Here is a 22,416-nt window from a genome sequence, read left to right on the forward strand (position 1 = left end):
TCTTACGTTAGCAATAGTGAATATGGATAAAATGATACTGTTGTATACTCTCCTGTGTCTGTTTCCTGAGCCTCATTGCTCATTCTTTTTTGTTTTCCTTTTCACTTAATGCCACAGCTGCAGATCCTCCTACTGTAAAACTATTCTTTTCCACGCTTGCCTGAGTCTCCTTATATCTGTGCACCTTTCCTCTCTCCTGCCACCCCAGACACTCAGTTGAAAGCAGTGTTGCTTCCAAGGTTCTCTTTGTTCTGTGCTTGGGTATATTCCTCTCCAAATCCCAGTGCCCTGCAAAGACTGGAGAAAAGCAGCTTTCTAGGATGTAGTTATCATTTTGTTCTCACCAGCGGGGGTCTATTTCAGTTGCACGTAGTCTTTTATGATTAACCTTCTATTAGATGGGCATATCTGTTGCTGCTCCCTTGTCTCCTCCACCTAAGAAGAATGTGGCACTATAAAGAAAAAGGCAGTCATAAAACAGAGATAGAGTTGGGTCATAGCATCAGAGAGAAATTCCTGAGCTGTGCAGGTCTGTTCTCTGAACTGTCACTTCTTTCATACTGATCCTGTGTTTCACCATGGAGTCATGGGATGATACAATAAAAGTCTCACCTGGACAGCTGTAGAGAATGATGAGTTGGTTCAATTTCCTGTATTTTGGAAACCTCTGTTGAGAGCCTGAGTTACAGGTGAATAAATTGATGAAAAAAGGTACTTTCTGTCTGTTTCTCAGTGCCACATTGTCCTTCCTTTTATTCTCAATATTTCACTCTCTGATTTCCTTCAGTGTGTTGCAGTATCCTCTTGACACTGAGCTGACTCTGCTGAAGTTTCCTTTGGTGCCTTTGTATACGTTAGAGTGCAGGACGAATTACGTGTATTTCTCTGTAATAACTAGAGAACGGAGCATTTTTAAATGTCAGTGATAGTAAGAATCAAACGACAGTAGTCCTGGAAACTTCCTGATGATGTTTTTGGCTGAATTAAATTGTTCTTTGAATAGGAGTATCTTGTTCATGTGACTAACTGACAGTAATTTTTTTTAATGTGTTTCTGATGATGGATGTTTTTTGGACTCTTGTGACAAAAGTTTACTTACTGTGGTTAACGTAGAACTAATTATGTTTCAACAGGCCGCTATTTGAAGGAGATAATGATTTCTGTATATGCCTGAAAGAATCTTTTCCAACTTTGAAAACCAGAAAATTGACAAGGGTAGAATGGGGGAAAATCAGGCGATTGATGGGAAAACCACGGAGGTAATTTTTTCTTTCTTTCAGCTATTACTTACATGTAGTTTTGATGTTACTGGAATTGTTCCTTTTAAAAAAATTTGCATTCACATAGTAGAACAAAACAATATCTTAAGAGTAGTAAAACTCATTTTATTGAGATGTTCTCTGAGCATCTCTCTCCCCCACACACCCTATTCCTTAATTGCATGTGTCCATGTAGTTCTCATGAGCCTATGCTTGAAATGTTCTCTTCCCACTCCTGATAACTGGGTGTCCAAGCTAGGATGTGTTGAAGTTGGTATTGTATCTTCTGTACTGCAGTGCTTCCTGGCCTGGAAGAACTGGCCGATTTTTCACTAAGTGTTTTTGTTTTTTTTTTGTCTATAACTAGCTCTTCATGGGGAAAATGAGTGCACATTTTCACCTCTTTATTTTATTATTGTTTTTAAACCATTTTATAGATCCTCGACTTTTCCTAGATTGACTATCAAGACAGATAAAAGATGAAGTCACCCGTAAAATATTATACATTGCAGAGAAGAAGCCAGAATTTAATGAAGGACATTGGGCTTTTTTCTAATTTAGAGTTTTTAATTCTTAAACCCTCTGATTCAGCTCAGCCTTTTCACAAAACCTACACAGTTTAGTCTGAAGAAGGCTATGGGAGGATCCCATTTTTGTGTACAAATATTTGAAGGGAAGGTATAGGGAAGGTATAGAGAAGGTAGGGCCAGGTTTTTTTCCAGCATTATCTGGAGACAGGAAAAGAGGAAATGGGCACAAGTGAAATGGTGGAATCTTCATACTTAGATGTACTCAGAGGCTCTCTGGACATCGTCCTGGGAAGCCTCCTGGAGGTGATTCTGCTGGAGGGGTTGAAGGAGATAACCTTCAGACGTCCTTCCAAACTTGATCACCCTGTCATTGTATAAGTAGTGTTTCATAAATTAATCAGCCTTTTATTTCTGTAAATGCAAACACTAAGGCACTGAATCCATTTCTTCAGAGATCACTGAGTCAGATTATATTTTGCGTGATGGAGACCATTTCATCTTCTGTACCTGCAGACAGCATAAGTAAAAATCATCAGTCAAGGAAAGGCAGCAGAGCCAGCTTGAAAATAGCTCCTGTTGGAAGGATGTTCTTGTAATTTGAGCTTAACTTAGCTAGCTTTTCTTTCCTTTGTTGTCATGATTCCTACTGAAAGAGAAATGGTTTATTTGGAGGTTAAGTCATTAACTTCTCATTTACTTTTGCCAAAAGTCGTTACCTCTCTAAAAGATCAGCTTGCCTCGTTCAGCAGTCTGGTGGACCATAAAACTTCAAAGGCTTAGAATGGTTTGGGTTGGAAGGTTAAAGATTCTCTGATTCCAGCAGGGGTTGAGGTCAGGGGATGCCCTAGGCAGGGAACCTTGTCTGCATCAGATTGCAGAACCCCATCCAACCTGGTGGGTTGCAAACTTCCTTTTGTTTTTCAGGAGTTCTTTGGGTTGGTTTTTGCTTTTATTTTTTTAAGCCATGGGGAAAGTGGTTTTGGGTTTCATTTGGGAGCTTTCAGTTCAGCTATCATAGAGTTATTTTTTTAAAAAAGAGAGACTCATGCCAAAGGAACCAAAGGTCTACATGGGCAGGAAATTGTTTTACCTGAATTCTGAAGTAAAAGTATTTGACTGCATAAACAGTCTGATGGTTTCTTAATGCAAACTTTGAGTTGCTGCTTTATAGCAACGTAAAATAAGCATTCCTGTTTGCTTTTAATTTCTTTACTAATATTTTTTTTTAATTACTGGTAGTCTCTTTCAAGGTCTCAAGAGTGGTCTTTGGCCTAAGTTTAAAAAGACTTTGAATTATTGTAAGTCATTTAAATGCTTGTTCAAGACAATTTTCATCTACTTCTAGAGCAAATATTTTTTTTACCATTCTGTTAGAAATTTCTTCTGTCTGTCCTCATCATATGGAAGTAAGCTATATACCATGTCAACACTGATTATCTCCCCATGAGGGATTAAAAAAAATAATTAAGACATTTTGCACCCACAGTGTTCATGGCAGAGGATAATAGTGTCTCTGTGATAGTTATGCACATGGTTGTCATCTATTTTTTTTTGTTTAAATATATTGTAGTATTTTCTTATGTCTGCTGCTACCATAAATGTCCTATCACACATCAACAGTATGTTTGATTGGCACAGCAGTATTCTTCATGAGAGCCTGCAAAGCTTGTAAGATTCCTATAGACTGTGGGGAAAGATATGCTCCAGAAAAAGGAAGAGGTAATAGTTTTGTGTATGCTGTGTAAACTCAATTTGGCTTGTGAAATAGCAGTGGATATGAATTAAGCTTAGATCTGCTTGTCCTGCCACTACATAATGGTGGTGATTCCTCTGTTAGTTCAAATTCTCACAAGTAAGGTAAAAACTGAAAAGAATGTTCAACCTCTTAAGAAATCTTTACAGAAAACTAATGAGTTTGCAATTTTGATCTGTACCGTAGTTTTCATCTTCAGTTTTTCATAGGGTAGCATGAAGATGGGATGACCTTTATTTGGGGAACATTGAGGTGGAGGCTTTCTTTAACAGAAGCCAGAAATGTATTGCAAATACTTTCTACACCTATAGTTACAGCATTTGGGAAAGAGACTTTTTAAGACCATCTGAGATATCAGTAAAACAGTAGTTGCTGTTGTAGGGACCTTCCAAGGTCAGTGGTTAGTATATCAGCATTTGAATTTGTATTTCTGAGAATACAAGTCAAAAAACATCAGGTGATATTTCCTGTTCTTGATGCAAGATCCTGGACATGATTAAAAGGACTAATACAAAGTCTGTATTGCTTTTTTTTTTTTTTTTTTTTTTGCTTATTTTGTGATCTTGCTGTGGTTAGCCATTCTTCTCCTTCGTTTGAGTTGAAAACTTTTTTTGACCTGCATTTTGCAACTTGATATGCACAGCCCACTGCAAGCATTATTTCACACCTGTTCCTCCCCAGTAGTAAATATGAAGTCAGTAGCATCAATAAATGAGAATATTCAAGTAAGCTCTTCATAGCTCTCCCAACCACCATCCCTCTCTATGTTTGCCACATCCCTTTCCAGATATTTTAAATTCCTAATGAGGCCTACTGGAATAGTACATAATTCCAGGTAAACACATTCTACTCTTCAGTGGTAAACTTCTGAGTGGGACACACACACCTACAGCCTCAATCTACAACAGAATTTCTAGGCTATACGAAGACGAGTGGTAATTTTTGTGCTGATAGTGGTTGGAAAGCCTCATATGGGAACCTTCAGTGCAGTGCACTTCTGCATTACTGGACAAAAGTACCTCACAGCTTCAGTTCATTCTTATGGTTTTTTCCCACGTCTTACTTAGGACTAAGATCTCGTTATGTTAACACTGGGAGAAAACAGCTGACCTATGCCCCTTATAATAACTTAGAAGACATGTATAAGATAAAAGGCAACTGATGTGTGCATATAGAGTGTGAAACTGCTGGTCAGTGTGAAAAAAAATGGTCTCAGCATCCTGGCAGCTTAGTGCTTACAGTCTTCTTGTACACAATGCCAGGAAGAGGAATCATGGAAAAACGTGAAAGGGTTTTGTGGAACTCTCCCAGTGAGGGGTATACAGAAGAAAACCTAAGAATGTTTGTGTCAGCATATAATAGGAGAGTAGTAGAAGCAGACTTGGGAAAAGGAACTGACTTCTTAGTACTGGGTTGGAGATGACTGAGGAATATCTTGAAGGGATGTAAATCAGAAAATTGTAATGTAGTAGAGGGAACCAGCAGCAGAGTTGACAAGCATTCTAAAATAACTTCATAAAATAGAACTTCTTTTTGATCAGTAATCAATATTTAACTGCATGAGTTCCACAGAAAATGTTTAATCTGCATTTGAGTGCAGTAAAGCAATTAACAAAGGTGGCAAATTATTTGATAAATAACTTTCTGCAGTCAGGCAGACTTAGAATAGCATTTGTGCAGCTTTTTAAAATTACTCCTTTCATTGACACAAGAATGAAGAAACTTTTTTTAGTGAGAAATGAAAGACGGGATTGAGTCCTTAATGCCTTTGTGGTTTGTGTTTATCTCCCTCATGTATCTTGCCTATTCAGTAGGTTAAAAATTAAAATTAATAAAAATTAAGCACTTTGAGAGTGAGCCTTCCATCTTTCAGATTGCATTTTAAGAACAATCCTACCCCCAAAAATGGGGAAAAGGACAACTATAGATGATCTGATTTTACACAGTAGTCCAAGATCAAATAAACTTCTTCTGTGATCAATCTCAGAACAGTTCAGCTGTGTAACAGAGGTTTTGGACTGAGCTGTGCAGTGCACAGGTGCAAGGAGATGAGACAGAGAAATGCCCTTTTATGAACTGTGTCTGGTGCCCTTTCATACTCAGTTAGTTTAATTGAGCTAATAAGCACATGTGAAAGGGATCTCCTGTGTATCAGTAAGTGCTGGCAGCCAGGGGGCTCACAGGGTGCCCTCCTCAGGTGCATTGAACTGGCATCCAGAGTAGACCAGGGTCAGCTTCAGCTTTGTTGTGACCATCCTAGATGAATCCTTATAAGCAGAAAAAATCCTAAAAAGTTCTACTCTTTAGATAGCCCAATGCAACAGCTAGTATTCCTGAGTATTATTTTTAAATAGACTCTTACTTTAAGGGTGAGAATTCTGAGGAGTAAGATTGTCTAAACACATTAAACAAGACTTTTTTTTCTCTTGAGCACATCACCCCAAGCTTTTTCTCTCACTGATTTTTTAAACTGTGCCTATTTATTTTATGTGCCTTCACATGATTAATTTTCAATGATGAATTCAAATATAATTTTGTCTAATGCTATTACAGATGTTCCTCTGCATTCTTTGAGGAAGAGAGGTCAGCATTAAAACAGAAACGGCAGAAAATCAGACTTTTGCAGCAGCGGAAAGTTGCAGATCTTTCACAGTTCAAAGATCTTCCAGAAGAAATTCCATTACCGCTTGTAATAGGAACAAAAGTTACAGGTAATTTCTTAAAAACAAACAAAATAATCAGCCAAGTGTATTTTGCAAATATTTTAGTAAGTCATAATACACTTAGTGCACGTAATTATAGTAAATGTAAAACATCAAAAATCATATTGTTTTTGTTAGTTCATTGTGAGTGGTATTTTTAAAACAGTGATAAGGTTTTGAGGTGCAAAAAAATTTGGTTTATTATTTCTGCTGTTCAAATTGTAGGGTTCTTTACATCTCTAGTTTTTTATATATCTAACAAATTTTGGTGAGAAGGAGATGCTTAATTTCAAAATATTGAATGTTGTCTGATTTTAAAATCTGACCTAATATGAAGCTTGAGCTTTATTTTTCCATAAATATAAAACTACCTGTTTTGAAACAGATAAACAATTGATATTGCAGTGTAACTGGACATGTATGCTAAACATGACATTGCCTTACTTAAAGACCTTACCCACAACTGAGGAAGGAATATTGTTGAAAGCATTCCACAAGTTTTGTGAAAATTTGAATTCCTTCCTCCTGTCTGATTTTGGTTCAGGTGCTTTTCACTTCAGCATCTCCTATTCAAGCCACTGCTGTTCATTGCATTTTTTGTGTTGAACACTACTGCCCTTAGCTCTTGCTGAAAAGCAGGTGTGCACCACACTGCCTCTCCTCTCTCCTAGACCTGTATCCTTGAGCTGTCTTCCACACTGTTTTTTGCTAAATATGCAGTCATCAGAGGAGGTGTTCAGAGAGAAATGCTGTGTAAAATCATCTGGAAATTGACTTTTGCCCGCAAAATCGATCTGTCAGAAGGTCTTGGGTATGAAATAGTAGGAGTTCCTTAGACATAAGTGTAGTGCTAAGGATTATTTGGGAAATATTTGACCTTCAAACTTAAATTTTGTCCAAATTTTGGTAATATTTCTATTACATACTTTTTTTTTTTCCCATTTAATCTATGTCCTTTAAGTATACATATAAAGAATTACTTCTAAAAGATGTTTTTGTTATTTGTGTCATAGCATTGTAATGTTTGGATTCTTGGTTCTCCTGTTGTTTTTTTCAGCCCGTTTGCGAGGTGTCCATGATGGCCTGTTCACAGGACAAATAGATGCTGTAGACACTCTTAATGCTACCTACAGAGTGACTTTTGACAGGGCAGGCCTTGGAACACACACAGTCCCAGATTATGAAGTTCTTGTAAGTATTAATTACACATTCTGAAAGTAGCTATAATAAGAAAATGAAATTTTAAAAATCCACAATGATAAGCTTTAATCAAAAATAAGAAAATAAAAAATATTACACCCAGGTGGTATTGGCATGAAGTAGAAACAAGCGTAAGAGATTCATGGGAAATTCCAGGATGATAAACTTTTACTGTTTATGGTTTTAAAGAACAGGATAACCCTCTATGATAAAAGCATAATGGCTTAGGGTGGAATAATTTACTAGACCATCTGTTGTAAGCTGTTACAATAGCCTGAGTTCAATATGAATAAATCCAATGAGTGGTATAAGATCCCAAAGAGAATTCTGCAATGGGATCCTGCTAGGATTTGCAGAAAATATTCAACAAAACCTGGCCCTTTGTGATATGCCAAAGTCAGGAAAGGCCTGTGGAAGTTGCAAGGTAGCATTATGAGGTGACTGGACTTGATTTTGAGATTACTTGTGCTAATGAAGCTACCTGGGAGGGATGTTGTTTTGGTCAAACAATTGGGGATTATCTCCCAGCTCCTGGGCTTTGTTCCTGCCAGACAATCCAGCCTAGACTGCAAGATTTCTGGAGGACCTCACTTCCTTTTGTATGTAGTGTTGGATCTACATAATTCTTCTAGTCTCTGTCATGGTCTGAGTTTGTAGCCTCTCCTGAACTCCTGTTGTGATTTGTCTGCCAATAGCAGTTTTGGAAATATTCCTGCAGGTTTTATTTGATGTGATGCCAGAACACTTTGAAAACTTCAGCAACACATTAGGATTTTTAAGCTCCTGCCTAGACCAGAAGCAAAATGTTCATCTTTGTATCCGGATGGCTTGGGGTGTGGATAGGCACAGCTAGTCCATACCCCAAAAAGAAATTATGTGTTCCAAAGGGGTAAAACTTCATCAGACCCTGAAGTACATCCTCCCTTTCCCTTTTCCTGTCTGGCAGAGTAATGAGCCTCATGAAACCATGCCAATCGCTGCCTTTGGACAGAAACAACGGCCTTCACGCTTCTTCATGACTCCTCCCCGATTGCCATACACACCTTCACTCCAGTCTCCAATCACAGTAAGTTACTTTTTTCAAGTGGTATTAATCATAGTATTTTTGATATGTGTTGAAGCTGTTACATTAAAAAGTTTTTGAGATGAACTTTCTGATGTTATTTAGCAAGATCAAAATTTTAGCAAAACCCTCTAAAAAGAAGCTATTAATTTAGATATTTTATCCTTTATAGGACAGTGATCCTTTATTAGGACAATCTTCATGGAAAAACAAAATTTCAGGCACAGATAGTGAAACACTAGGAGGCTTTCCAGTAGAATTCCTCATTCAAGTGGTAAGTATTAACTGCAGCTCTTAATTTTGTTGTTTGTTGTCCTTTTGTGTTTATTCTGCTAATTCTTCTGCAGTTCAGTGACCTTCTGTTAATTTATGACAGATATGTTAATAGCCAAATTAACTTTTGAGGAGATGTTCATGATGAAGAGATGTTTTTATTCCTCCCTTCTAAATTTTCTCACTTGTTTATAACCTTTGAAATATGCTACTTTTCAGGCCACAGAGGTCATCGAAAGTGTCTTATTTTCCCAGGTCTACCATTTTATCTTTTTAAAATAAGAATTGTTTCTACATGCAGACCTTAAGACTAATTTATTTATTTAAAATATACTTGCATTGTGCAAAGAACATTTGCCTATATGCATTATCATATATATCTTAATGTTATATAATGTTCTACGCTCTTGGAGAAGAAAAGCAGCACTTATTTCCATGCAAGCATTCATTTTATAGGTAACACTACACAGAAAATACTTTTTTGTCCTCATCTTTATGAAATAATTCCTCAGTGGTTTTTGTGCACCAGTTCAGAAGAGCACAGACTGTTAGGAAGCCAAGGCTGACTGAATATTAAAACACATTGAAGCATTTTCCAGGATGATGGAAGAATGTAATTGTTCATGTTGGCTTAGCTTAAGATCAATGATTGAAGTCTTTAACAAGGAAAGCACTTCTGAACATGCCAAAGGAGATTGGAATGATTCATATTTAAAATATTAAGAACTGAGAAATAAAATGCCTTCAATTTTAAAAGTCTGTGTAACTGGTCAAAAGAATAAGTTTATGTTAGTAGCTCACATGGCACACTAACATTTGGGCCATTCAACATTATGAATTTTATTTGACAGAATCATCTATTCAGCTTTTTTAGAGGAAACTTGTATGAAGCTGATTTTGAAAAAGGTGGCATGCCATCTAGCTTAGCTAAGAAAATTTAAAAGAGATGTAGTTGCTACTAGATTAATTGTGGTAAAATTGAATTACACAAAAGATACAGTCTTTATGCAGCTAAACTGTATCTGCAGCTGTCCTGTTGGAGTCAGGGAGTATGATCAGTGAGACTAAATAACTAAAGTGTATTGAGCTTTACATCATCTTAGTACATCAAATTAATCTGTTTATGATATTGTTTCTGTGTTTTAAATATGAAAATGTGTGATTTGTCAGTCACATTTGGCTGTGTATTACTACTCAGTGTAAGGAAATCTGAGTTTTACAAGTATAGGTCTCTTGCTTGTATTGCAAATGGCAGCATTTTACAAAGATACCACATTAATATGTATTTTTGCTTGAAGATTTTCAAAATACTTTGAACAAAATCAATCCACAGATTTTTGGTGTTTGTCTATTTGAATGGATCACAGGGCTTAAACATTTATGGAGGGACTTGAAGCATTATTTTTAAGAATGAATTTTTTAATTAGATGTTCAAGGAGGTACTGAAATTTGGTGCTGTAAAATACATGGGAATGGTGAATGCTGTTCATTGCTTGTGCTGTATTCACTAGTCCAGGTGTATTGTTATGTTAAGGACTGCTGCTCAGGATGTTTTAGCCTTTCTGATGGACTGGTACTTAAAAAAAGTCAAATCCCTTTTTCTGATTTAATGTTGATTCAGGAAGTAAATGGTCAAAAACCATTTGATTCCAAGAAAACTTTCTGGAAAACTATTGCCAGGAAGTTATTTTTAAGACCAAAAAGAAACAATTTTATGGGAAGAATTTTGGACAAAACAGAAAACACAGAGCACACCTTTAATAACGTTTCAACCCAGCCCCTTATTTCCCTTATCTTAAAATCAGCTTTGAAGAAGAGGAAGTGAATCCAAGATCATATGCATACGACGACAAATAAATATTATGGATGTTCTCTCTACCTATAACTTGAAGTTGTAAGCAAGCACTGGGACTTGTAACAACTATTTTAATCATTGTTCTACACTGTCTTCAGTTTTTCTAAATCTTTATATTTATTACTACGTGTTACGTTTTGGCACCTGAGACTGTGGACTAATGTATTAGAAGACTAACTCAAAAATTAACATGACATTAAGAATTAAGTCAGCAATAAATGAGTAATATTTTTTTTAAGAAGTCCTGCATGCTTAATTCATTATGTAATGTATTCTTAAATATTTCATATGCTATATGGCAGGTCAAAATTGATAGATTGCAATTGTGCATTCTAGCCAGGATTTGGAGAACGTTTTTCCAAGTATTCAGATACAACTTTTTTTATTTTCCTTCCTCCCTGCTTCCTTTCTTGTTTTGGGGTAAAAAATTGGATTGGGAGGCAGTGCTGTAAGACAAAGCAGATGTTGGCAGGGTCGCTGCATGCCCAGTAGAGGGAGTGTGGTGATGCAGCACGGGCACAGGAGTGACCTGGTGTCTGCATGTGAGGAAAGGAGGGATCTTCCCAGCTTAAAAACAGGAGGAACAATCTGAAAATGGGTACTCGATTTTTGACTGTTTTCTCCTTATGAAAATTTTGAAAATACTGCATAGTAAGTTATCACACACTCCATTTTGAATTGCTCATCTTTTATGAGTAACAAACGAAGTCAGAAATGAAAATCTAAACATTCTGGTTGGGTTGTTCCTTCATTTCTTTTACTGGGGAAAACCATTGTGCTAAAAACTTGTTTCCAGTTTATTGAGAACTATAAATTGCAACAGTAAACAGGATGAGTTATGGTAAAAATAGAGCTGTTAGGCAAGAATTTCTCAAGACAAATAGGACTGGACTGAACTGTAGCATTCACTAGCAATCTGTGTAATAAAATGTACCCCTGAAAGAAAGTTGGTGGACATGATAGATACAGTGAAAATAGTATCTTAGAATCAGATTATCCTGATCATTGGAATATGTCTTGGAATAGGATGAATATAATAGAAAATCCAAGCTCATCAAATGGAGAACTAGCGCTGTGCATCCTCACATATGTCTGCATGTCAAAGTAGAAGTTAAGAATCAAATGCCTTGCAAATTTGGGGAACAAATTATATATTCTGCATTAATTTGGGGACTCATCAACTTCATGAAAGAGAAGAATGTGTTAGGCAGTTGCTGGATGGCGATGACAGCACAGCTTGACAAGTAACTTTTTGGCAGCAGTGGCAGATGGTGTACAGTGCTTTTCTTCCTCCCAGGTGTTTTATTGGCAACATGAACACTTGTGTGGTGTGTTAGAAACTTGATCAGAGAGACAATCCAGCTCACAAGTAACAATTTTACTTTTCTTTCTTGCCCCTTCTGAATTTATTTTCTTGTCATTATCTCTTCTGTGATTGGGTTCTTCATGAAAAATGCAAAGAGCAATAATGCAAGTGCTGGCACTGGGGGACAGCACAAGGACAGAAATGAGTAGCTGGAATTGGGAGGCTGATAACCCATGCAGTATTGCCTCTGTACCTCTGACCATGGCTCACCATCCATTCTTAAGATGCATCTGGCAAAATATTTGAAGTAGAGAGAAGTATTGATGCCATTTTATAGGTTTAGTTTCCACATGTGTCATTCAGAATACTGTTAAGGCTTCCTGTGCTCACACACAGGAAAGATGGCAGTGAATGGAAAAAGATACAAAAAGGGCCAAAAAGTTTAAGAGATGAAGGGGTCTTTAAGTGAGTGGCGACTGAAAAGAGTTGGGTTGTGATTAATCATGTGGAAGAACAGTGGATATGCTTTTATTGTCTCTGAATAAGGAGGGAACACCTATATTTAGCTGAAATACAGCTTTGGCTGTTTGGCAATTTTGAACAAATTGCTATGACGTGAAAAAGAATGCATTTAGCATGGAAATTCCCAGAATGTTCCTCATTAGCTGAAAGAGATCCTGGAACAATTTTCTAATTCCAGTTTGTGAGGACAAGCAACCTGGCTGCATTAAGGCTGAACTTAAAAGTCACGAAAGGATTTATGTGTAAATCAGATGTGTGTTGAGCTAGGAATTCCTATTTCTCCCAGTCACATGTTTCACTGCCAGGATGCGGTTAACCCCTCTGGAATGTATAGAACCTGAAATTCTTGCTCTGTTTACTCCAGTAATAAAAATGTTGCTGGTTGTAGTGAAGTTAGGATTTCTCTCAGGGCCCTAGAGTATGAATAGTTTTAAGAATGATTGTGTTGAAAGTGCTCCCAGTGACCACTTCAGCCTGCTAGGTCCCCAGGTCAGGAGACACAGGGTATTCCCATTACAAAAGAGGGAAATGGAAAGCCCAGAGTTGTTCTGTATAAAATTGATCCAATCTCTATACCAGGGTTTACTGCAGGAGTTTACAGAAAGGGCTGGTGCTTGGTGGAGGCCACAGCTGAGAACTGTGTGGGGAAAAAAGCTGTAGTGAGGTGAGTGATACTAATTGTGGTATCATGACCATAACACCCTTCACTCTCCTTCAGCCTATAAAAAAACTGGTTCTTCAGCCTCTAGCTAGCCATAAATCATGTTATTCTTCCTATAGGGAATTTCAGCTGATGGATTTTAGCACTCTTCAATTTAGGGCACTTGGAATCACTTTACAAATCTCTGGAAAATCCATCATTTAATTTTAATTAACTTTAATTTCTGCTTTTTAACTTGATCAACAACTGACAAATACATTTTAAATTATGAAGGAAACAGTTATGGTTTTTTATCTTGAACTTCTATAGCATTTCAAAACTGCTTAAGGACCTATTCTTTCTAAAAGTATTTCCTTTGTTTTAGACCAGGTTATCAAAAATCCTTATGATCAAGAAGGAACACATCAAACAATTGAGAGAGATGAATACAGAAGCAGAAAAGCTGGTGAGAATGTTCTCTTTTCAGTTATTAAAACATTATGTACTTTAACTGCTAATGCAAATAAATTTAATTAGTAATTAAAATTACTCTAAATAAAACCTGTATTTTATTGCTTTCTATGACATGAAGTGTCTTTATTATTTTTAAAGACAAGTCAGAGAGGTCAGTAGTTTCAAACATGATTCTCCTTTGAAAGCAATGTGCTTTGGAATGCTTTGTGCATTTTGATTAATGTTAACATCGGGATAGCACATGTCATTTAACACATAAAGTAAGGAAATACTATGTACCTTGAGAATTTGGCATACAAGTTTATATGGTAAGATATTTATGCTAAAACTGTTTTGCAGATGGTAGATACTTATAACCTCAGCTTTCTGGTTAAAGCAATTACTTATTTCAGAGATTTTAGTGTAAAGCCCTTGACTGGCATTTAAAGTTACGATACCACAGCAGCTACAGCATAATTAGCAGCAGCAGAATTGTTTTTCTTGCTAACTTTATCTGATCAGCAATCAGTAAATCAAAATTTTAAGAGTGGCTCTTCTACCACCCATGGCTATAAATTAAGAAAACTCTCAGTCTGAGCCTTCTGCCAGCATCCATCTAAGCTGTTGTCTCTGCACTGTACAGAAGGCTAAAGGTTTGTGGAGAAGAAGGATCCCTTATATTTCTTGAATCAAAAGAGTTGATTTTTTTTTTTCCAGGTAAAATATTTGAATGTTGAAAGATGTGATTTATTGTGTTGAGATTTCTCTTTCTGCCTTCAATGACCATGTGCTAGGTACATTCTCTTACTCAGCTTCCTACTGCCCCATCCCTGTGTCTCGGTAATTTTCTTCTTCTGTGCCGTGTTGTTCTTCAAAACATTTTTTATCATTTTATCAGTTACTATACTATTTTTCCTGTACACCAAATGTTTTGTCTTTTAATTTTGTATGTTAGTAACAAATTAGATGCAAAGAGAAGATTAAAATATGTCATTGTGACCTGCAACTCTGATAAAGAAAAATTACCAGCTCTTAATTTTTTTTCTGAGATATTCATATTTTTGCATAGATAAGGAGATCTATAGGAATGACAGTATCTTTGCTCTAGCAAGAACCTGAATGTTAGATCAGCTATTAAGTCGTAAGTTACCTGTAGTGTTACTTTTCTTGGTCTCCTTATTCCACAAAATTGAAAAAGCAAAACAGCAACTGGGAAGTAAGTCTAGAAACAGATGCTAAATTTGATACATTTTAGCTCAATTGTAACCTGCCGAAGGACTCTGAGATACTTTGAAATTCTTCCTTTGTCTATTTCCTTTGTAAACCAGCAATCATAAAGCAACCTTCATTACTACTCAAGGCTGTCCTGATAAAAATAGAGGATGTGAAACCTTCCTATTGGGCCATATTCTTAGCTCATCTTCTAATCTTCTTTGTTCCTTGGCAATCCTATCCATGTTTGTGGCACTGAGTATGTGTTGCTTCTCCTTTAAAATATATTTTCTTTGAACAAGGATCTTTTTCTGACCCCAGTTCACTTCAACGTCAATAACATACCTGAACTTGAATAGAATTGAATCCTTTGAGTTCATTTGGGTGTACTTTAATTGTCAGACTTTGGTAATAATTCATTTGACATTTGATAATTCTTAGAGTACCACTGCTGTTTGGTTTAAAGTAATCCTTTTATGAAGACTTCTGTTTAATGACTGATTCAGTACAGAAATAAATGGAACTGACCAAAATCAGAAATGGTACTGAATGTAGGCCATCTGACACGAGTCAGGGGATGCTTTCAGAGGAGCTATTAATGTATACAACTGTACATTTTTTGCCTAATTTTTCTTGACATCACTGTACTAGTCTGGGTTGCAGGCTATAAACAAATTACTGTGTACATAAAACAGTAAACATTTGGATAAACAAGTATAAATTGAAAGGACCTGCAATAAAAATAAGGTAAAGGTAATGCTGATTGTCTTAGAGAAGCTTCTAGATCCTTGGTGGCTGAGGTGTTACCTGCTTCCATCTACTGAAAGCCATCCATCTTTTGTCAGTTTAGCTGTTCATCAGTGTTTCCAGGTCTTGGGTTCCAGGTCAGAAATAGTGCTGGTACTGGGATATTTCTTTTGCTGTCACTAGCATAGAATGCCCTTAGCCTTTCCTCTCTGACAGGGAATTCATAATTGTCTGCAGCTTTCACAGCTAAGCTGGAGCAGTTCAGTTTGCTCTAAGGGAACTGGTTACTGGAGATGGTCTGAAAGACTTGATTTTTTTATATTCCAGAAAGTATGGCAAATTTTTGCTACTTTCCAGTGAATTCTGAAATTATAGTATTAGTTTAAAGCTCTGTTTTAAACCTTCTGAGTTTTTGACCAGGATTATCCTGATGGATGCTCTTGACTTTGCAATTTGCTTTATCCTGTGTGTAAAATCTATAGCTACAAGTTTTGGTTGTAGGAGGTACCTGTATCTCAGTCTTATGGCTGGAACTACCTCTAGCTTCCCTTGCAAAAGGCAATTTGGAGAGGAAATTGTATAATATATTGTATGTTTTGTTTCAATTTCATAAATATCACCCAAACAATGTCAAGCTGTATTCTGAAAAGAGTATAAGAAACAAGTGACTGTATTCTGGTATTTTTTATTTTTGTGTAAAATCATGCTTACAAAAATACTGTTACCAAATACAAGCTCTAGTAACTTTCTTTTTTGGCAGAACTGTCAGCTGTAACAAAAGGTGTGTAGCACTGAGTCATCTTCAAATGACCATTACCTTACTAGTCAAATGTGCCTCCCATCCTGCAGCAGAGGTGGTTGAGGCCATATTGTCCTGTACAGTTCCTCTGCTGGCAGGATGGGTTTCTGCTCAACCAGTGTGGAAAAGCCATGCCCAGCCACTGGAGGAATAAGCAAGTCAGACCACAGTCATCTTCTGTAGCATTTACCACCACAGATTATTGTAGCATTTCAAGAAGGGAATAAAAGCATGGCTGTTACCTACACAGTTCTCCTTGGAGTTATAAATGGTAATACTGCATTTTAATATTTTGGATTTTAATGTTTTTCTATTTGACACCAGTGTTTCAAATATCTCAGTATTATTTTCAAGTAAAAACTGCTTTTGGTGAGTTCAAAATCTGTAACTGTACAGTATTGCATTAATTTTAATATGCTTTGTGTTTTCCACAGAAATCCTATTCCATGCCAATCGGCATTGAGTTTCAGAGGAGATATGCAACTATTGTTCTAGATCTAGAACAACTAAACAAAGACTTAAATAAAGTTTTGCATAAAGTTCAACAGTACTGCTATGAGGTAAGATTGTGCTGGAATTTCTGTGTACTTGGTAGTTTTACTTAACCTAAGTAGAAAACAGAATTTCCTAGGAATAGGGGGTGGGTGAGAGTCACTCTGAAATGAAACTATTGGTAGCTATGTCGGATTCCTTCTGTGTCTCCTTTCGAGCAGCACTTTTCCTGATACCAGTGGCCTGTTCTGAAGTAAACATACATAAAGAAATGCTGTGTACTGTCCACACACAAACTGTCTTTGAAATCATCTCATTTCACATATCCATCAAATACAAAGGACATCTTCATTCTTAATTTCTCCCCTTCACATCTCTGCAGCTTGCTCCTGACCAGGGCCTCCAGCCTGCTGACCAACCCACAGATCTGAGGCGCAGATGTGAAGAGGAAGCTCAGGAGGTCGTCAGACAAGCAAATACCTTGTCAACAGGACAACTCTGTGTGGGCAGTGAAAATTTAACTGATCTTATCTCTAGACTTACAGCAATATTACTGCAAATTAAGGTAAAAAGTTTGCACAAAGTAGCTTCTCTGCCAGTTTTTGTGCTCAACTGTAAGAACACTTTCGTTTTCTTCTTCTACAGTGTCTAGCAGAAGGAGGCGATCTGAATTCCTTTGAATTTAAGTCACTAACAGATTCATTAAATGACATTAAGAATTCAATAGACTCCTCAAATATCAGGTATTACTTTTTGAATATATAAATTTTAATTATACACTTTGTGATAGTTCTTGCTATATTTTAGAGGTGAACACTGATTATAATTAAGGGATTTAATCTGGTAACTCCTACTTATACTAAGGAGTTAGTGTAAAATCTAAAGGGAGGGTTCTTAAAGGGAATATGAAATGAGCAGTTTTCTGTTTGAACATATCAGTGAAGTAACATGTTTAAAAAAAGTTTAAAAGTGCCACATTGATGCAGCAATAGCTAGATTTTCTTCTTGTTTCTTCTTAAGAACTTTTCTTGTTCTTTAGTAATTTATGACAACTAAAAACTTATTTTAGAACATTGTCAGATGTTGAAATCCCACTAGTAATACAACTTTTTTAAACCAGAGAACAGTACAATTTCAGTATTATTTTAGCATACTCAACCTCTTGTCTGTAAATATCAAAAGGTGGCATATGAAACAATTAGAGGTTCTGAGCAGCTTCCATTGGCAAGATTTTAAGCCAAGAAACAGAAGAACAGCCATATCATGCCAGATTAAGGGCCAATATAGTCTAGATTTTTCAACAGCTGTCACAAGCAGCTGCCTGAGGAGGCATCATAAAAATAGCAAAAATTAGCAAGAATGTGATAGCAAGAGCATAGTGATACTTGTCTAGAGTACCCTGCAGCCTCCAGCAATTTCTGACCAGCATTTTATGCTGCTAAGTTGTGCCATTTAGAAAATAAACTTAAATGCTAAGTATTTTATATCCTTACTGTTTGTATTGCTACATAATAATGGGAGGCTGTACACATGAATTTTTAAGTTTTAAATTTTTTTTCCAACGATGATAGGATGGCCTTTTGATTTCAATATAATTATTGAGAAATGATGGATTATAGCATTTTTCATTAGAATAAACAAAAACAGACCTCAAACATTAGTGAAACTTCTTTATAATCAACCCTGCAAATTGCATATTGGAATTAATTCAAGTAAAGGTTGTACCCAACAAAGAAAGTGATGATGTTTCCATTTCATGGTACTTATTGGCCATTTTAGCATCTCTTAATAATATTTTAATTTCACTAACTCTGGTCATATTAAAATCTTTCTTTAAGTGCCCAAGTCAGTGACTCTTGATTTCTTGCAGCTATTTGTGCAAGCTGTTTTCCCATATTTCTCTGTCAAGTTGCATCTGTATGTACTGCTCTCCAGTTCATCTGAATTTTTTGGCTAGGTTCACCTTTGATTTTTCACTGTAGAGGTATTCATATATAACTCTTACATATGGGGTTTAACATTTCTTTCTTTCCTTCTATTTTTCTTCCCATAGTTGTTTTCAGAATAATGTTGAGATCCATGTTGCACATATTCAGAGTGGTCTGAGCCAGATGGGAAACTTACATGCTTTTGCAGCTAATAACACCAACAGAGACTGAAAACTTCAAGTGTACAGCAAGTAATTCTGGAAAATCTTCCTTTCTATATGCTTCACCAAATACCCCTAACTGCCAGAAGACAAGGGAAGAGAAAACCTCTCAAAAAGGACCCTTTTAAATATATTATATCTGCTTCTTAAGGAAACCAGCATTACTGGCCAGCATTACATTAGATTTCTCCATTTGTTAATCACATGCAGTAGTTTTGCTAACTGGTAATCTCTTAGTTATCACATTGATTATAGTAAACTTGAAAGCATACTTTCATATAATTTGAACTTAGTTTTTAAAAGTTCAGATTGATTCTGCACACCACTTGTTGGATCTCCTGGTATGTTAGAAGTGCCGAAGAGGAAATGGCTCGAGTTAGTAGCCACATGGCAGGTCTTTGTTGTGTAAAGCTACGCCTCTGTGTAGCTCTTCAGAGTTGCCAGGTCAGCCTTTGGGAAGCCCGAGTGTTCCTGATCTAAAGAAGCAGCATCAGGATACAGTCAGCAAATATAAACGGTAAACTGGAGGATGTTGGGCAGGTCTATTGTTCAGTCAATGTCTTGTTGGAACTCTTAATTTATCATAACTTATGGAAGGAGTCTAATGAAGGAATATAAAAATGTAACTTGTAACTTTCCAGAAAGAGATTGGTTATGGCTTTTTCCCTTCACACAGGGCAAAAGAAGTGCTTTAGGTGGTATTTTATATAAGTGACTGGTTAAACATAACGTTTTTCCAAATTCTTGTTTGTTTTGCACAAGTTTTAAATTAGATTACTGGTTATTCAACAATACCAACTATATATAAATATGAAGATTTTTGTAACTGAAGACAACCAGTGAGGTAAACTGCAAAAATAAGAAGTGATAACCTGCCTATACCTTTTGGAATGTTAATCTTGTAAAAAGTGTGTATTGGTTTGTTTAAATAGTCTTGTAAAGCTTCTGTGTAATGAATTGTTTCCAGATATGGATTTTCAGAGATAGCTGTAGAGATGTTTTTGATTCTTTTAGATGCCTCATTAAATAAGGTCTTTTATATGTTATTGTATAAAGAATATGTAAACAGGATTATTTTCAATTTTAAAATTTTGTATAGTTTAAAGATGCTTCTGTATTCCGTGTTGGTATTGTGCCACTGCAAAACTTTAGTGCAGAGTTTATATTTAGCTAAATTTGTTCTGTTAATTAAGAGAAATGCATAAATCTTTTATTCTCAATGAAATTTGTAATTGAATAAATTGACCTATGAGAGTTGATATATTTCAAAAAAATGCAAAATTTTTTGCAGATGTCTCAGGTCATTCTTTTAAGAGAAGCTAATTGCTGAAAATGAAATGTTATGAGGACGAGGTGAGTAGCTGTTTTAAAAGGTATTTAAAAATTTTACAAGTGATTCTATAAAATAATGGTAAACAGTAATTTAGCTGAGTTATCCAGGCAAACTTACCTCTCATAATGCAATAGAGCATTGTAGTGGTCCCTGCAATTACTTTTGTAATTATGCCACTCATTATTTTGTGGTGTTACCATCTGTTTGATAAAGAAGACAGAAAGGAGTCCTCTCCTACCACCCTTTTCATGTAAACAGAGAAAGGTGCCAAAGCTTAATTTAAGGTACATAAGTTTAGTCTTAGGAAGCAATCTGCTCTACAGCTAACTCAGGAAAGAGGAACCATCCCCCTGCACCTCCATACTCACGTGCCTGCTGCTCCCTCTGCACGCCTCTGCTCTGATCCTGTCCTGCTCTGTTGGGACTCAAGCTCAGCATGTGCACTGAACGCTTTTGAGGAGCAGGACTTCACAGTACGAAACACCAGGAGGGTAATTTGGCCTTCTTGGTACCAAACATCCCAAACTGAGGAGGAGACAAGTTGTAGACACTAGTAGATACTAGAGGAGTTGGGAACCTGCTTTTCACGACAGCTTTTTATCCTACTGGATACAAAATACATTGCAATAATCAGCACGCTCCAATCTCAACTCTGATTCCTTAAGTATGATGGTTTTTACAGGTGGATACTTATACTCTCCAGCATATTTTCTGTGGATGTAGGGTTTGGGTTTTTTTTAATTATTGCAGAGTAATATATCATAGAAAGATCTGTCATTTGTGATAAGCCATATATTTCCACTTGTCATTTGTCCTGCTCATGTAGGCAGTGTGAATATACACACCTTTTATTTTCTTTGAAAGGCTGCATTTCTCCTTGGGTACTGATGTGTTGGATCAGAGCTAATGTTGAATTTTGGCAATAGTAACAAATACAATTGCTTTTGCTGAGTGTGCTCCAAGCATAGCAGGTTATTATGATCATAAACTTGAATTTACCCTGAGTGCCCAAGAAACCATGGTCTCATTTGCTGTCTCTTCCTGCAAGAAGTGCTTCTTTTCTGGGGTTTTCCTGATCCCCAGCATGGCACCCAAGTCCATGCTTTTTTCAAGAATAGCTCTGGGGTTTTTTTGATGGAGAATAATAGTCAGCAGCCCTGCCATGCCACTTTACCTTGCAAGCCTGCAGTCCAGCCAGCATTCAGCTGTCCCAAGCTCACAAGCACAGGTATGTTATGGGGTGGTGCTGAGGGATTTTGTTCATTGGTAACCTTATTCTGTGGGGCATGATTCCTGATATAGAGTATTTCTGCCACCAGTACATGAGTCATTTTTCCTGTGCTTCTTGCATCCGAATGCTTTTCCATAACTTAAAACTTGCTCTGCTAGGTTCTAAAGTACTGTTTAGTAAGAAGGAAGAATTGGCCTTGTCCTCAAAATACGTACAGAGTAATGTGTCCTTCCTCAATAAATTGAATTAGAGGAGAGATTTCTGTTGTTACTGATTTTGCCATTCTCAGTGCAGAGCCATTCAGCCTATGATTTTTCATGTGAACAGCTTCTGTGTAGTTCCTCCTTACAGCTAAAGCACCCTTACAGTGTCCACAAAATACTCCCATTTCTCTTAGTTTAACATTAACCTTAGTTTAAGTGGCAGACTGGAGGCTTTTGTCTGGGCATTTGAGATCTGGGGGTTTGTATTATTTAGGCCAGACATTTTATTGATGGGGGTGTTTGTTTAGAGCAGATTTAAGACAAATACTGACAGAAAAGGTTTAAGGCAGTTTCTGTAACCTGTCCTTCAGGCCCCTCTGGTCTCTTATCGACATCTAAACTGCAGCCGTAGCTCTCCAGGACCTGGGAAAAGAACCTGCAGCTGGGATATCTACCGCTTCTCTACCCCACCATCAGGCAAGGTAAGGATTTCCCCTGCACCAGGTACACACACATGTAGATCAAAAATGTAAACCTTTATTATATTTTCCTCGATCAAAAAACCCTGACAGACCATCACTCTTTTCTAAGACCAGCACCCACCCCCAAAACACGGTAGATTTGGGTTAGCTTTTTGGCTAAAGAAGGTAAATAGATATACTAAACATGATAATAGAAAGCTTTAAATACAGTG

At 36.7% G+C, this 22,416-nt stretch overlaps 1 protein-coding gene across 1 annotated transcript in view; it reads left to right on the top strand.

Annotated features, from left to right (window-relative positions):
• The window catches only part of LIN9 (lin-9 DREAM MuvB core complex component), a 38,792-nt gene extending 18,517 nt beyond the window's left edge, over positions 1–20,275 (top strand). The window contains exons 6-15 of the mRNA XM_005523288.2: positions 1,134–1,259; positions 6,096–6,253; positions 7,302–7,435; positions 8,391–8,510; positions 8,680–8,781; positions 13,489–13,569; positions 16,749–16,874; positions 17,189–17,371; positions 17,452–17,549; positions 18,860–20,275. Of these exons, the coding sequence (XP_005523345.2) occupies positions 1,134–1,259; positions 6,096–6,253; positions 7,302–7,435; positions 8,391–8,510; positions 8,680–8,781; positions 13,489–13,569; positions 16,749–16,874; positions 17,189–17,371; positions 17,452–17,549; positions 18,860–18,965 (1,234 nt within the window). The 3' untranslated portion in view covers positions 18,966–20,275. The remainder of the gene's footprint in view (positions 1–1,133; positions 1,260–6,095; positions 6,254–7,301; positions 7,436–8,390; positions 8,511–8,679; positions 8,782–13,488; positions 13,570–16,748; positions 16,875–17,188; positions 17,372–17,451; positions 17,550–18,859) is intronic.
• The last annotated feature ends 2,141 nt before the right edge of the window (positions 20,276–22,416 follow it).

The sequence above is a fragment of the Pseudopodoces humilis genome, chromosome 3 (assembly GCF_049639895.1).
Source record: "Pseudopodoces humilis isolate 2021_Gansu_Grassland_sample_001 chromosome 3, ASM4963989v1, whole genome shotgun sequence".
Taxonomy (NCBI): domain Eukaryota; kingdom Metazoa; phylum Chordata; class Aves; order Passeriformes; family Paridae; genus Pseudopodoces; species Pseudopodoces humilis.